The 17,186-nt window shown below is 41.4% G+C and overlaps 1 protein-coding gene across 1 annotated transcript in view; it reads right to left on the bottom strand.

Annotated features, from left to right (window-relative positions):
• Window positions 1-17,186, bottom strand: part of LOC126355986 (delta-sarcoglycan) — a 390,788-nt gene that overhangs the window by 71,456 nt on the left and 302,146 nt on the right. Inside the window, exon 4 of the mRNA XM_050006604.1 lies at window positions 9,653-9,842. Within this exon, the coding sequence (XP_049862561.1) occupies window positions 9,653-9,842 (190 nt within the window). The remainder of the gene's footprint in view (window positions 1-9,652; window positions 9,843-17,186) is intronic.

Below are 17,186 nucleotides of genomic sequence, written 5' to 3'. Positions count from 1 at the left end.
GCTTTTCTATATCCTTTGCTGTCTGACAGAATTACTATGTCATCGGCAAACAACAACTTTTTTTACTTTCCCTTAGCTTTAAACCCTTCTCCTGATTCTTTTTTGGTTTCTTTACTACTTGCTCAGTGCACAGACTGAAGAACTTCGTGGATGGGCTGAAACCTTTCTCACTCCTTTTTCAGTCACTTTTCATGCCCCTTATCCAATCCTGTAAGTACTGTCCGGTATCTGTACAATTTGTAAGTAGCCTTACAGTTCCTGTATTTTAGTCCTGCTACATTCAATATTGCAAAGGGCATATTTAAATAAACATAATCATAAACTTAATCTAAGTCTAAATATTCTACAAACGTAGGGTTTCATTTCTTTAACCTCTCTAAGATAAATCATAGGGTAAGTACTGCCTCGCGTGTTTCTACGTTTCTCCTGGGCCCAGACTGATCTTCATCAATGTCGGCTTCTACCATTTTTTCTATTTCTCTGTAATTCGTGTCATTATGTTGCAACCAGGAGTTATGAAACCGTTATTTCAGTAATATTCATACTTGTCAGCACCTAATTTCTTTGTAACTGCAGTTATTGCATTCTTCTTGGAGTCTCATGGTAGCCGGCCAGGGTAGCCGAGCGGTTCTAGGCGCTGCAGTCTGGAACCGTGCGACCGCTACGGTCACAGGTTCGAATCCTGCCTCGGGCATGGATGTCTGTGTTGTCCTTAGGTTAGGTAGGTTTAAGTAGTTCTAAGTTCTAGGGGACTGATGACCTCAGAAGTTAAGTCGCATGGTGCTCAGAGCCATTTGAACCATTTGTCTCAAGGGTTTTTCTCTGTCTCATACATATCGTCGACCATGTGAAATAGTTTTAACGTGGTTGTCTCTCCCAGTGGACAATAACACTGGTGAAATGGAGTGACCTGTCCTGTCCGTAGTCTCTAACTGAACCCAATGAAACATCTTTGGAATCAGTTAGAACGTCGACTTTACTCCAGACCACAGCATCTTAGTTTCTTTGTTCTCGGATCTTCAGGAAGAATGGGCTGCCATTCCTCCACAGACGTTAGAACACATAATTGACAGTGTTCACAGCATAGTTCAGCAGTCATAAAGGCGAAGGGTTGACACAAACCATATTAATGTCTACTAATAGGTTTCCGGACGCATTTGATCAGGTAGTGTATTTAAGGCGTCATCAAAACATCACCGCTTTTGTGACAAATATTTCCCCTTTCTCGTCACTATGACTTTAATGTAGCCAGCGCTGGATCCCTGTACCTTGGTTCATACAACTGTGGAGTTGTGAATTTCCACCACTTCTTTAATTACACTGCCCTAGTACGAAGATGTCGATGACAGAAATTTGGTATTTTTGTAGTAATTATAAGCATAGGACCATCTCAAACAGAGATTGTCCTAAACAGAACCGAGAACAGCTCAGAGTTTCGTTGGTGGACGGAAGACACATTTGACTTTGTTTCTTCAGTAACCTTCCCGCTTTCGATGTATGACATGACGGTTATTCCATTTTGTTCTTGACTTTCTTCTAGCTTGTCACACTGTCTAACATGCACTGAGTGTAAGGCACTGCGAATCACCCATTTGCAATATTCATTTTTAGAGATTCAGCGTGAAGATGGCGTAGTTCGTCGTATAAGCTATATAAATCCGACATGATCCGTGGTCTGTGATCCACCGTCCCAAACATGCCAGTTTGTTGCCAAGGGCAGTTACAGATTATGGCCTGTAAATCTGTGTGTGTTGATTTACGGTACCCAGAGTGACCCATAGTGGCATCCTTTTTTCTCCACACCAACACATCCAGGAACGATAGTTCACCGTTTTTCGTCTTTTTAATAGGAAAACTGGCATTCGGATGTCAATATTTCAGATGTCGTAGAAAAAAATCCTGCGATGCACTACCGTGGGACCACACTACAGAGGTGTCATCTATATATCGCCGACTAAAGTGGTCTCTCCTAGCAATCTTCCGTAAATAAATTAGCCAAAGTGGATGAGAAGAGACTGATTGTTGCGACACCTATTGAAAGTTTTGCTCACTGAATAAAAGATAAGTCGAGCTGACCACGTGCTTGCACACGTCTACAAGTTCCTCTTCCGGCTTGTCGCCAGTTTTCCACCAAATATGAGCACCATATCGGCAACTCAGAAGACATAGTTCATCGACTCAAGAACTTATGACTTGCACCATCATATGTAATAGTGAGTTTCGACGTGGCCTCAATTTTCACTCGAGTACCGTTGCACGGACACTTTGGCTCACTGAGAAGTGCCGAATCATGGTCTCAGTGCGGGACACACAATATGGGCTACAAAAGTACTAATACTCTGTCGTCGATCTATTCGTGCTGGGACAGTAAAATTACAATAGCGGCATTCGGATTTTACTATAAGTCTTGCTTCCACTATCAAACGCAACGACACAACAGCCTCTCTGTTGCATTTAGCTCTCCTGATCGTCAACGAAGAGATCCCGTTTTCTTTTCCAGTAATTTGTATATTAATTCTATGCAACAACTTGAACGAATGTCCTGGTAAGCTGATTGTGCGATTTATCTGGCACTTACCTAACTTTACCGTCTTGTGAAGTCATCAGATGATCAAAATTAACTGCAAAATGATTTGGAAAAGTTAACTGTATGGCGTGAAACGTGGGAATTGACTCGAAGTAATGAAAAGTTTGACGTCACTCACATGAAGACTGAACAGAATCCCCTAAATTTCGGTTACAAGATATATCACACAAATCTAACGGCTGTGAAATAAGCTAAATACTTACAGATCCCAATTACTGAGTAATTTCAATGGGAACGATCACGTGGATAATGTTGCGTGGAAAGGGAACCAAATACTGCGATTTATTGAGAGAACACATAGAACATGCAACAGGTCAACTAGAGATGCTGCCTACACTACCCTCTTGCGGAATATTGTTGCACAATATGGGATCCAAACCGAAATTGATTGACGGAGAACGTCAAAAGTGTTCAAAATAGGACAGCTCGTTTTATACAGTTGCAAAATATGTGACGGGGTGCCACGGATATGATGCATATATTGGGCTGGAATCATTAAAACTTACGCGTTTTATCGTTGCGACAGGATCTTATCATGAAATTTCAATCACCGGCACCCTTCTCCGAAGGCAAAAATATTTTGCTTGCGCCTATCTACGTCATCACAATAATACAAGAGAAATCGGAGTTCGCACGAAAAGATTAAGTGTTCAACTTTCTCGCGTGTTCTTCGACAGCGGAACGATAGAGAAATAGTTTGAACTTTGGCCAATGAACTCTTTGGCAGGAACATAACTGTGAATTGCAGAGTAATCGTGTAGATGCAGACGCAGACGTTACATGCGGGATTATGTGAGCGATAATTTCCCGAAAGTCTGATGTTACGTCTCTTGACACATTGATTCTACAAATCACCTTTAATAGTAGTTCGATTTCCACTCCCTCTTTTATAAATGCATGTACGCCTTGGGCCGTATTTCATCGCAAGACTTCCCGAAGGTCTGTCACACTCTGAATTTAATACTGGATTCGGTATGTCTCCTATATCGAGTCCCTTTTGTACTTCTGTCATTTCGTCAGTTCCTCCACCCTGTATAGTCCTCGAATATACTCTTTGCGCTGACACGGTCTCTCTTAGCACTGAACAGTGGAACTCCTTTTGTACTCTTGATGTTGAAGAACTTGTTTTCAACTGCCCAATATGCTCAATCAGTCCTTCAGATGACCAATTCCTTTTCTACTTTCTCGTGTTTTCCCTGGAACCATTTCACCGTTGCTTCCAGCACTTCTTATTATGTTCCCTTCTTTCATCGATCATCTGAATAAATTATTCCGTTATCCATGGCTTCTTTGCAGTTATCTTACTTCTATATATATTTCTCTGTACAACTTGCGTGTCACGGATTGAGTGGACCCTCACACCGGAGGTTCGAGTCCTCCCTCGGCCATGGGTGTATGTGTTTTTTTAGGCGTAAGTTAGTTTATTTAATAGTCTGTAAGTCTAGGGACTGTTGACCTCAGCAGTTTGGTCCCTTAGAAATTCACACACATTTGAATATTTGAACAAATTCCGTGGCTGCCCTTTTTAGAGATTGGTGCTTCAGTAAACCACATCTATTCACACTGATTCTTCCGAGCGATTCTCTTAAACTTCAGTCTTTTCTTTAACATTACTACATTGTGACATAAATCTGTGCCTTTCAGTTGTGAAAAAAATGTAATCTTCCAGCATCTCTAGATCTTTGCCAAACATACATACCCCTATTGTGATTCTTCATCAGTGTATTTGCTATTAGTAGCTGTAATTTGTTGCAAAACTCAATTGATCTTTCTCTTCCTCCACTTTTGCTATCAAGTCTACAGTCTCGTGGAACCTGGTGTCTTTTGTTCCTTCCCCTGATACACTTTTGCAACCTATCTTGGTTGTTGTTTTGACTATCCTCTGTTCAAACGTGACTCAGGACTGACAGTTGTGAAGGAAGTAGTGAAGAAAGCTCATGAGGGAACCACGGCATCCATTCATCCAGTATCAGGAGACGTGGACCCACAGCAACCACGCACAGTTGCCGAACACTAGTCGCTTCAACTGTACTTAAGACAGATTGCTGTTCTAAGGGATGGTCCATTACACTCTGGGATTTTGTATTTGTTTCTTACGGTTTCGAGGGCAATGTTTTGTGTCTAATTATTGTAGTTTTCTTGGGTGTTGTGTCACAGTGTAGAATATCAACAGCAAACGAAGAGCTGGCACTATACTTTGGTTTACAGCCAATAGCCTTCTTTCATATCACTGATTTTTGAACCCAATGGGGCTTATTTGAGCCAAATTAAAAGTTGAATTGAAAGCAGCAATAACAATTGTTACTCTGTCGTCACTCGAAGTTTTAGGGGAAGTCACATCAGAAGACTGGAAGAAACCTGTGAATCATGAACTTCACGTACTGAAACTGTTTTAGAAAATTCAGTTGATAAAGTGATCACGTCATTAAACAGTGACAGAGACACCTCAGGCAACTGGGACAAGAACAATAGTAGTATCAGCAGAGTCTTGCCACAGCCCTGACAGAAAAAGAACTAAATGCTTTAGCTGAATATTTGATGTGTGTGGTTTAAATATCTGCATAGAAAAATTAATTTTTTTGTAAATTTTGTCACCTAATTTGGATTCCGTTATCAGCGATTAAATCCAAAAGAGGTTTGTCTTAGGATATCCGTATCCATCAGAGAAATGAAACATCTCTCTGCACGAAATATGCCTGTATCGCAGTTCTTTGTGTATTAAGTAGTAGATGACTACCTGGCCTTGCCCAGATATGTATTTATTGCAGTCTTCTACTAGTCTACCTTCACCTTCACCCCCCTCTTCTCTCTCGATCTCCTTATTTGCCTCTATCTGTCCAGCTCGCCATTTTCTTCCTCTTCTCCACCCCTATTCTCTGTCCCTCTGTCCATTCCGTTTCCCCTCTCCTGCTCCCTCATTTGTGTCCATCTCCTCCTTCCCCTCTCTGTCTGTCCATATCCTTCTCACGCCTTCTCTCTCCACGTTATCACCCCCACCCCGATAGGTGGCTGGTGGTTCTTACCCCCACACCAATAGGAGGCTACTGGTTCTCATCCCCACTCTATTTGTTTCCAGATCTGCACCAAATACAGCTGAAATCATTTAAAAAGTTTAGGATTAGCTTTGTAACTGTGACTTTGCAAGGATCTTAAAGATTGTGACGTATCTCCTAAGCTATGTGTCGTAAAACGATACAATTTTGCAGATACAGCCAGGAGAGGATGTACCTACTAAATGAAATGTATTTGCAGCTGTGTTATGGATTGGAGACAGCGAAAATTTGTGCCAGACCGGCATTCCAACTGAGGTTTCCCGCTTATCCCGATCGGTTGCTTTACCTTAGGCTATCCGAGCACGCTTCACGGCCAGTTCCAAATCTCTATATGTCATCAACAATATGTCCAACACCCGCACTCGTACAACCATTATGTTTATTCCTGTACAGGAAAGAAATTTTAATTGAAAGTCGCTTTTCCAGTGTCGGCAAATAAATACGATACTGTAGTGCTTGCGTTGTTCAGATTACGATGCGATGTACCTTCGGACATGCATGAGTCATTGTGATCAGCACAGGCCTACCTGCATTAAAATCTAAATTACAGAGGTTCTGCAATATCTTATATATGTGGCTACAGTCAAAGAAATGTGTTATCACTAGAGCTAATAGGAAAGAAGTAATAAACTAAAGTGTCATCCATGATGCGGCAGTTTTTAAAGCATCTCAGTGTTCCTGAACTATGTGTAGTACAACGACATGTTTTTGTAGGTATATTCAGTGGCATATTTTGATACTATCTGAGAAAAGTGTTGCAAATATAGTTGGCAGTAAACTAGTATTAAATTAAAACAGCACACAAGACGCCGCAGCTTTTCACATAAAGCAGTGTTTGACTACGTAATATCTCCTAAACTGCATTTTTTGTACGCATATATTTGTAGGTGCATTCAGTGGCGCTGGCCACTGTGACCGAGCGGTTCTAGGCGCTTCAGTCCAGAACCGTGCTGCTGCTACGGTCATAGGTTCGAATCCTGCCTCGTGGATGGATGTATGTGAGGTCCTTAGGTTCGTAATGTTTAAGTAGTTCTTTGTCTAGGTGTCGGATGGCCTCAGATGTTAAGTCCCATGGTGCTCAGAGCCATTTGAACCATTGAGCGGCGGATGTGGATACTGCCTGCGAAAATTGTTGTGAATAGCATCACAAAAATAATAAGTTAAAATATCGTGCCTCATGCACCAATTTTCTGTATGAATAGTAGAAATGTTGTAAGTGATACACTTTTCTGTTTTCATCATTTTGTAGGAGTTGTCAGCGAGAAAATGTTACTTAAAGTTTGTTGCACATCAATAAGTGCTTTCATTCTCAGTTACTGAATGAATAAAACATGGAAATTCAAGCGTCATGGGCTACACAGTTTTTTCAACCCATTCCGCAGCCCAGTGAAGGTAGGTGATTCTTACCCTCGCAGCTTTTCTTTCCAGGCACTAATACGGTTGCGTACAGAGTTTGGTAGAAATCGGCCCAGTGGTTCAAGAGCAGTCTTGGAACATGTGTATGTGTATATACTCCACTTTTATATTAAGCATGGGTTTTAAGAATTTCAGCTAGTTGAATGAAATATCTACCCTGATAAACGTGCTTCTTAGCACATGACTTTCAGGATTCCGTCATACGCGCCGGCCCCGTGGCAACTCCGTCCAGCATATTAAAGTTGAGGAGTGGTGTGTCTGCTAGCCTGGATGTGATGTTTAGGTTCTTTACCGCATTCGACTACTTGAATACCGGGCTAGTAATCAAGTCTCGCCTCAATTACACGATACGAAAAAATATTCAAAACGTTCGCGTATTTTCCCGTGGATACCGGACAGATACATGCCGAAGGCAATATTTCCGCCTGGGGGCGTAACGGAGTGGCGACATGAAGGCCACCCACTAAATTAACCATCGCAAAACCTAAATTAATCACGTCGACAGCACATAGTTAAGGAAAAAAGGTGAAGGAAAAAGAGGAAGTGTAAGATTACGGATGTTCCATACGGGATATAGCAACACCGGTTCCCTCCTCCACTTGCTTCTGGTGAAATGTGTACCATAAGGTAATTCTCAACAGAGTACAGACATTGGTAACGAATTGTGTGACACAGTAACCGGTAATTAGTGGTAACATGTTTGAAATGTGATTTATTTTAGAAAGTAGACTTTGTAAACGTTAAAGACTGTCATCTGTGGGAGCGGTTTTTCTGACAGTTGTAGTATTCCGGTAATAATTACAACTGGAACGGATCCCACGCGGCAGTCTCTCCAGATGTTCTCTTGTGGCAACAATTCGTATGATCACACGACTGTATCGGTATGTGGATAGAGTATTACATTGTATCGGCTCTTTACATAAATCCTGAGATTCACAATTCAGGTTGTTCTGATAGACTTACCCCTACTATACTACTGGCCATTAAAATTGATAAACCAGGAAGAAATGCGGATGATAAACGGGTATTCATTGGACAAATATATTGTACTAGAACTGACATGTGATTAAATTTTCACGAAATTTCGGTGCATAGATCCAGGGGAAATCAGTACCCAGAACAACCACCTCTGGCCGTAATAACGGCCTTCATACGCCTGGGCATTGAGTCAAACAGAGCTTGGATGGCGTGTACAGGTACAGTTGCCCATACAGCTTCAACACGATACCACAGTTCATCAAGTATAGCGACTAGCGTATTGGGACGAGCCAGTTGCTCGACCACCATTGACCAGACGTTTTCAATTGATGAGACATCTGGAGAATGTACTGACCAGGGCAGCTGTCTAACATTTTCTGTATCCAGAAAGGCCCGTACAGGACCTGCAAAATACGGTCGTGCATTATCCTGCTGAAACGTAGGGTATCGCAGGGATCGAATGAAGGGTAGAGCCACGGGTCGTAACACATCTGAAATGTTAGGTCCACTGTTCTAAGTGCCGTCAATGCGAACAAGAGGTGTAACCAACCAATACGCGTAACCAATGGCAACCGATACCATCACGCCGGGTGATACGCCAGTATGGCGATGACGGATACACGTTTCCAATGTGCGTTCACCGCGATGTCGCGAAACACGGATGCGACCATCATGATGCTGTAAACAGGACCTGGATTCATCCGAAAAAATTACGTTTTGCCATTCGTGCACCTAGGTTCGTCGTTGAGTACACCATAGCTGGCACTCCTGTCTGTGATGCAGCGTCAAGGGTAACCGCAGCCACGGCCTCCGAGCTGATAGTCCATGCTGCTGCAAACGTCGTCGAACTGTTCGTGCAGATGGTTGTTGTCTTGCAAACGTCCCCATCTGTTGACTCAGGGATCGAGACGTGGCTGCACGATCCGTTACAGTGATGCGGATAAGTTGCCTGTCATCTCGACTGCTAGTTATACGAGGCCGTTGGGATGCTGCACGGCGTTCCGTATTACCCTCCTGAAACCACAGATTCCATACTCTGCTAACGGTCATTGGATCTCGAGCAACGCGAGCAGCAATGTCGCGATACGATAAACCGCAAACGCGATAGGTTACAATCCGACCTTTATCAAAGTCGGAAACGTGATTGTACGCATTTCTCCCCCTTACACGAGGCATCACAGCAACGTTTCACCAGGCAACACTTGTCAACTGCTGTTTGCGTGTAAGAAATCGGTTGGAAACTTTCCTCATGTCAGCACGTAGTAGGTGTCGCCACCGGCGCCAACCTTGTGTGAATGCTCTGAAAAGATAATCATTTGCATAGCACAGCATCTTCTTCCTGTCAGTTAAATTTCGCGTGTGTAGCACGTCATCTTCGTGGTGTAGCAATTTTAATGTCCAGTAGTGTTGTTGTCAAGCGTTCCCAGTTCACTTGTCTCGCCAGTCGAAGTGTCGGGTGAATTGGGTCTACTGAGTCTGGTCCTTGATACCAATGGGCGTGTGTTCCGGTTCCAGACACGCTCACCTCTAGCCCTGCATTAATAGGAAAGAATGACTTTGCAGCAGCGCCCACTGCGTGACGGAGACGCGCCAGCAGCGGAGGAGAGGGGTGGCTTACTGAGGAAGAGGCTGCTGGCGACCCGGCCGTTGTGGTCCCTCGTCTTGACAGTGAAGTTCCTGGAGGACTCGAACAGCAGCGGGTAGCCGCGCCGCGACCGGATGGACGAGGCCAGCAGGGTGTCCATCACCAGCGCCTGGCCGCGCAGCTGCACGCCGCCAGACACGATGCGCAGGGAGCCCATGCCCTCCTGCAACAGGACAAACAAGACGCGCACCGTCTAGAGCTCTAGTCTCTCCTCTTAAATCAAATGGAACTACGTGGTTCACGACACATTTTTAAAGTCTCAAACGTCTATGATGTACGAAGGCTATTAGGGAATTAGGTTATGATATGTTGCGAGTTGGTAACCACTGTGAAAACAAAATAAAAATGTCTTATTTGTAACAGGTAGGCACACCTTCCACTACTTCTCTGTAGAGTCACCGCTCCGACTTACAAGGGGAGGCCACGACGCTTGGAACACCGATTCACTACAAACTTCGTACACTCGTAGTATTCCATGAGGACATCAAAATGTGTAGGCAGTAGCGCGTACTTCTGAAGGGTTATTGAGAAAATCGCAAGATAATTTCGGTCGTCAAATATATACCTGTGCGTGGCCATCTTTGCCAGGAAGAGGCGGCAGCCAAAAATTGCTCAAATAACACGAACTTCAATAAACAATGTATCTACTAACATCTTCTTCAGACAAGAGCAAAGTTACTACTCTCAGGCAAAAATAACACAGTGATTTGTTTAATGGGAAAATATACAAGTTATGTCTTTAACAGTATTGGGAGCGATGAACATATTGAATACAAGATGTATAAGGAAAATGAAATCGAGAAAATACTTAAATATCAGAATCACAATAAGAAATATGGTAACATGCTCCGATTTGTCTTCAACAGAACGGGTATAGATTAGGAACTGGATTCCTAGTAAAGAGGGAATGGGTTGGGTCACGTTCCCGACCCTAACCTCACTTGCAAGTCACACATGAAAAATAATATTTGTATGGAGTGTAGCCATGTATGGAAGTGAAACATGGACGATAAATAGTTTGGACAAGAAGAGAATAGAAGCTTTCGAAATGTGGTGCTACAGTAGAATGCTGAAGATTAGATGGGTAGATCACGTAACTAATGAAGTATTGAATAGGATTGGGGAGAAGAGAAGTTTGTGGCACAACTTGACCAGAAGAAGGGATCTGTTGGTAGGACATGTTCTGAGGCGTCAAGGGATCACCAATTTAGTATTGGAGGGCAGCGTGGAGGGTAAAAATTATAGAGGGAGACCAAGAGATGAATACACTGAGCAGATTCAGAAGGATGTAGGTTGCAGTAGGTACTGGGAGATGAAGAAGCTTGCACAGGATAGAGTAGCATGGAGAGCTGCATCAAACCAGTCTCAGGACTGAAGACAACAACAACAACAGCACATACAAGAATATGGCGACAAACATCTGATGTCTGATCTGAAGGAACATCTTGAACTCCCTAAGGATACATTTAGGAGGCTGGAACTGACGAAAATAACAAGGCAGTGAAGGATTTTGCGATGTCGCTGTTCGGGACTGCTCTTCTGTCCACGTAATTTACCCTGGAAGGAACACACAGCAAGGATTTACTGAATGATTAATTTGGGTCTGGGAAGTGATGGTGAGGAACCTTAGGCTGCAGAAGAAGAAAATGTTTTGCTGGACTGCTACCAGTTTAAAGGTGACAGTGAAGGTGCTAAATTGTCCTACTGCTGAAGACTCATTCTTTGAGTGCTGTAATTTATGACTGCAATTATCTGTCACCTTTTTATGTCATTTCATTGTAGCCATTTTTGTTACTGTTTTCGTGCAATAAAGAAATAGCTAAAAAAACGTGGTTAGCGTTCAAGCCCCGTAATCACTGGATCGATGGATCGAGTCCGGTTGGTCAGTTTTTTTTTAATTTCTAAGACAGTAATTTTCTTTACTATTTATATTACAATTGATATAACGGCAAAAATACCGACTAGATTGTCCGTGATTTGAGAAATCCCTTATGACAGTAAGGAGCAATAAACGACTTGTTACCTCCAGGTTTTGACCGGCAAAGGCTGCTTTCGAAAGATGTACAATTAATCGTCCCTTTCGACTTTACGAGTACAAGTTGCAGGATGGTATTTTTCGTAAAAACATGTAAAACATAAAGTTAAACGGTATTAGCTGAATAAATGCTATGTTTCCGTAAATGCCAGGTCTTTTGAGGTTTTCCGTGGAAAAACAAACCTCGTTAACATTTTCAAAAATCTCTCTTTCAGACGATAATTTGGAAGCAAACCATGCATAACGCAACATTTCCTTAAATATTGGCGCTGATAATTGGTCACGAAATATCGACTGTATTTTAATAGCGTCTTCACGAGAAGCAATTTCTCGTTCCCTTTTGATTAAATGCGAACAATTTTGAAGACATGGACAAGCATACATTTTCAATATTACTTTATGCGTTTGGTCGTTTACTAGTCGATAGTTATGAATATTATATTATTTGTTTTAATAAAAATTTGCACACTGCCAAATAACACTAAATTTAATAAATGTTCATCCGGTTACACGTATTTTTCCCGTTATGTCAATTGTAATATAAATAATAAAGAAAATTACTGTTTTAGAAATAAAAAGAAAAAACTGACAAACGGGACTCGATTCAGCGATCCAGCGATTACGGGCCTTGAACGCTAACCATTCTGCTGCCGTCGCTTCGTGGTAAAAATAGCCACTCACAGGTATATATTTGACGACCGAAATCATCTTGTGATTTTCTCAATAACGCTTGAGAAGTACGTGCTACTGCTTACACATTTTGTTTTCCTCATGGAATTCTACTACTATGCGAAGTATGCAGTAAATCCGAGTTCCAAACGTCGTGGCCTCCCCTCGTTACATATGTGTTGTACAGTAGTGCCAACTTTCCAATACTCTCGTCATACAAGGCAGCCGCCTGTGATTTCCGCCAATACACTACGCTTGTCAAGAGCTCATTGTTTGTGCCAAAATGTTGTCTTCAAAGCCAGAGGTTCATGTGACCAGAGATGAAACTCAGGTGCAGCTCATTATGGGCTTTACTGTCGGTGATCACACACTTACCATCGAAGGAGGAGCATGTTCACTGGCCCTGCAGAGTGCAGACGAGAATTGTCTTGAAGAAATAACCGCATGACAGTTATGCTATGTAGGCTGCGTGACATCAGGCGAAATCTCTCACCAGGCCCTCGTAACTGCCTGGAGACGCAATTTCCTTGGCATCTTTAAGTGCTCAGTGTGCAATCAGAACTGAAACGAGTGACGTGATGCGATCGACAGGCATACTAGAGACACAGCCCAACACATTTGTGCAAAGCTTCATCGAATTTTCACTGTTGTTTCCATTTATTAACCGATCAGAACTTCCTTTCCGGATAGCTCTCGTATTTATCTAGAAAGAAGCGATGAATGAACATTTTTACCAAGATTGGGATTCAAACCCAGGTCTCTTGCTTTCTAGGCAGATGCACTAACCATTACTCCACCCAAGCATCGTGGCTCTGCACAACTGCATGGAATACCCTAACACGCCTCTCCTCAATCCAAATTCGTAAAGATGTATCAGCACACTTGGTACTCCCCTTAGACTCAAACAGCTTCGTAGATGCTCTCCAACTGTATTGGAATGGCACCTCACCATCGAATGAAATGGTGTGTTTGGATCTTACAGGCTCTCGTAGGAGAGGTTCCCAGTGTGCTTACATATATTGAAAGAAACTAAACGAATGAAGCAGGGATCCTGCTTGAAACTCATGCCAAGATGATTTAATGAAATGACTCTATATGACGCCAGAGACCCTTTCCAAGTCTCAAACATATATGATGTATAGAAAAAGACTGAAGCAATGAATCAAAATCTGTAAGAAGGCCGGAATTCGAACCCAGGTCACCCGATCAGCTAGGCAGATGCGCAAACAAGTACACCACAATGGCACAATGGCTTTGCACAACTGCACAGACTACCCCAGCACGCTTCCCTCTTAGTGATATGTCCCAGTGATACTCACAGATGGCTGGCCGGTGTGGCTGTGCTGTTCTAGGCGATTCAGTCTGGAGCCTCGCGACCGCTACGTTTGCAGGTTCGAAACGGCCTCGGTCATGGATGTATGTGATGTTGTTAGGTCAGTTAGGGTTAACTAGTTCTAGGTTCTAGGGGACTGATGACCTTAGATGTTAAGTCCCACAGTGCTCAGAGCCACTTGAATCATTGTCACAATGAAACGTCCCCTTAGAATAATTTTACAAGACTGTACTTAAACTGACACACAATATTTTTTAGCTCAACGCAATCTGACTTTCAAAAATCCCTACGAAAGAATGGCCCTGACTAACATTAACCTATACGTTTCACAAATCACTTACCTCACAAAAATCTTCGTTACTCAAGCTACTGCAATACAGCGAGCGCCACTACAGCCAGCTAAATAAAAGATTCAAACTACGGAATGCACTAACTACTGATAGGGATAGTTAGCAAATGAAAGATTTTAATAGAGAACAATGTATTTACCTTAATAGTCATATTATATATATATATCAGTTCATGACATCAATTCTTACAAATTTCAAAACTCCGCCATCTCTCTCCCCACGTCCACCACTGCTGGCGACTCACCTCCAACTGCGCAACGCTACGCGCTATTAACATCCAGCCGCCCAACGCTGCAATGGCGAGTATTACAACAATGCGAACCAGCCACAGACTGCACACAGCACAGCCAGTGATTTTTCATACAGAGCGCTATGTGGCGTTACCAATAAAAAACCTAAACAGCCTACTTACATAGCCCTCATGCTCCCCACAAAATTTACAAATTGTTTTGGGCAATGTCCAATACAGATTTGAAAAAAAATTTCGTAATTACAATAACAAAGAAATGAAATGCACACACTTATCGATACAATGTTGGTCAAAAGCTAAAATTTTCTCACAGTCCATAAAGACAGTCCTGATCCTTCACTGAGCAGTAAAAGAAAATGCACACAGAAGCAGTGGATTTCCATGCAGTCTTGAAGAAGTAGTGTTGTCCTTCCAACGGAAAGACAGTTCTGACTCTTGACATGCAGACAGGTAATAGGCCACAACAGAGCAAACCCACAGCAGAGTCAGTCGAAGTTTTGAAGAATATTGGTAGGTATGTCATCACAGAGCAGACTCATTGTAGTCCTGGTAGAGATTATGGTATTGGTGAGCCACCAGAGGTGCAGACTCACTGCTGTCCTTGTAGAAAATAATGGTATTGGTGAGTCATCAAAGGTGTAGACCCACTGTAGTCTTTGTAGAGAAGGCTAGCAGCCAACTGTTGCGACTGTGCAGGTGCACAATCACCATCGAAGAGTCTTGTGGACAATATAGCAAGTCCATAAACCACCACTTGTCCACTCACAAAGAATTTGTTTGAAATGTCCTTAGAACTAGCAATGCTGTTATCCAGTCCCTTGCTGAATTATTAACACACGTGCAAACACTATCAGTCCCTACTTCCCACATATTGTCCATATACTATGACCAACAGAAACGTGTGCAGTGAAATGTAACTTACAAATTACTTAATTTGATCAACTGGTGACTTACAATTTTATAACATAAGAATACAATAACAAAGGTACAAAATACATCATTAAAGAACATAATAGTACAAACAACATTTGCTGTAATACAGGCTTTACAAAAGAACCGAAATAACAAATACATCAGTGTTACAAAAATTATGACATAAGTACATACATAAAAGATCAGAATATCTTTTGAAACATCAACTTCACACGTGAGCATTAGAACAAAACAGAATAAATAATGTGTAAACACCTTTACGAAGTAGATAACATGTTATTAATGCAAATTATATTTGAGGATAACAGTATTCCTCATCATTAGTATTAGAAGAGAAATTTTTTTTGAAACAGTACACAGAGACAGGAAGAAAACAAATACACAAGGGTACACAAACACATAGTGGGATAACACAAAAGAAAAGGACAGGGTTTGTTTTCAGGGTAACATTTGGTACTGCAGTCTAACCCAAAACTTCATTCCATAGATCGTCCCTCTTGTTTCAACATTTGCTCCAGCCAAAAGAAATCCTATCCAAGCATTCTTTCTGTATTCTGTTCTCATCCTCTTTCAAAAATAGTTTTTCTCCACTGTACACTACTTTTTTGGCCAAACCATTTTCTTATAGATTCTCAATGCTTTTTTTCCAATTCACCATTGTTAGTTTCTTATATAGTCTACCCCCTCTTATGCTAACTTAAACCTACTGAGCTCAGATGCTTAACTAAGGGACGAGGAAATTACGCCAGGGAAAGATCAGAGAAAGAATTTGCTACAATGGTGCTGTACAATCGTAACTACTTTCGTTCAACTGCTTTGGAATTTTGAGAAGCTACAACATGAGTGTCACAGTATTGTTCCATAACGTCATCCGAAGGCGGAGTTCATTACGAGGAAAAGTGTCAAATTATGAGTACATAACACTACTTACACTCAGCAGTGCGTGAAATGGATATATTTCATCAACAATCAGAAGTCAGCCTTAGTGCTCACGAAATAAAGGATAATGCTTTCTATTCTCTAACAATAGTTCAGTTCTGATTTCTGAAATAAAAAGAAACAACTTTATTCTAATCACAACTTTAAAGTCGACTAATAAATATACTTGTCTGATTATTACAGAATCAGTAGCCTATCACGTCAGCAATTGAGCAACGACTATCATCAACAGAAGAAAAACAGCAATATATGGTGAATTTGTGATAAAGGCGCTGATTGTTAAACGTTGAGAATTTACTACACATAGTTATTTAACATTTTATGTCACAGAAAGTTTAATAACAGTAAAAGGAAAACTACATAAGTCTTGAAGAGGTTATTTGTAGCATATCTCCGTAGGATTGCATTAAGAAAAATTAGAGAATGGTAAATTCATTTTAAGTCACGGATAAAATGCATTTTATACACCGTGTTGCACTGGATTTGATGCCCAGATATTACAAATTAGCATTACATAAAGATTAAATCGGCAGTACAATACATCTCTAAGAATAGTTTAAATATGTATTAACTGAATTCATTGAAAATCAGACAGTTTCATGTTCTGCTGAAAATTATTTGAAACATAAAAATGTAACACAGCACAAGTGAAAGATGTCATATTCATTCGCTAATGTTGTAAAAACATACGCGCAAATTGCGTAAGTTGATGGACACATATAGAATGATAAACAAGTGTTTGAAACAAACAAAGAATGTATCAAAATGCAGTTACATATCACAAAACTGATATAACGCCAGTGAATTACATTTTAAATATAAATTCTAAGGGAGCCACATTTATACACCAGATATGACATTTATAAAAACAATCTGAGGAAGTCAACATATTTCGCATTCAGTACCTATTGGAATGCCGAGTATAATTCCAGTATAACGGAAATAATAGTTTTGCACAGAAATACAAGAATTCTGTTTAATTTCATATTGGCCTGACT

This window comes from Schistocerca gregaria, chromosome 3 (genome assembly GCF_023897955.1).
Source record: "Schistocerca gregaria isolate iqSchGreg1 chromosome 3, iqSchGreg1.2, whole genome shotgun sequence".
NCBI classification, from domain to species: Eukaryota; Metazoa; Arthropoda; class Insecta; order Orthoptera; family Acrididae; genus Schistocerca; species Schistocerca gregaria.
The sequence above is the reverse complement of the archived record's forward strand: the minus strand, read 5'-3'. Positions and strand labels throughout refer to the sequence as shown.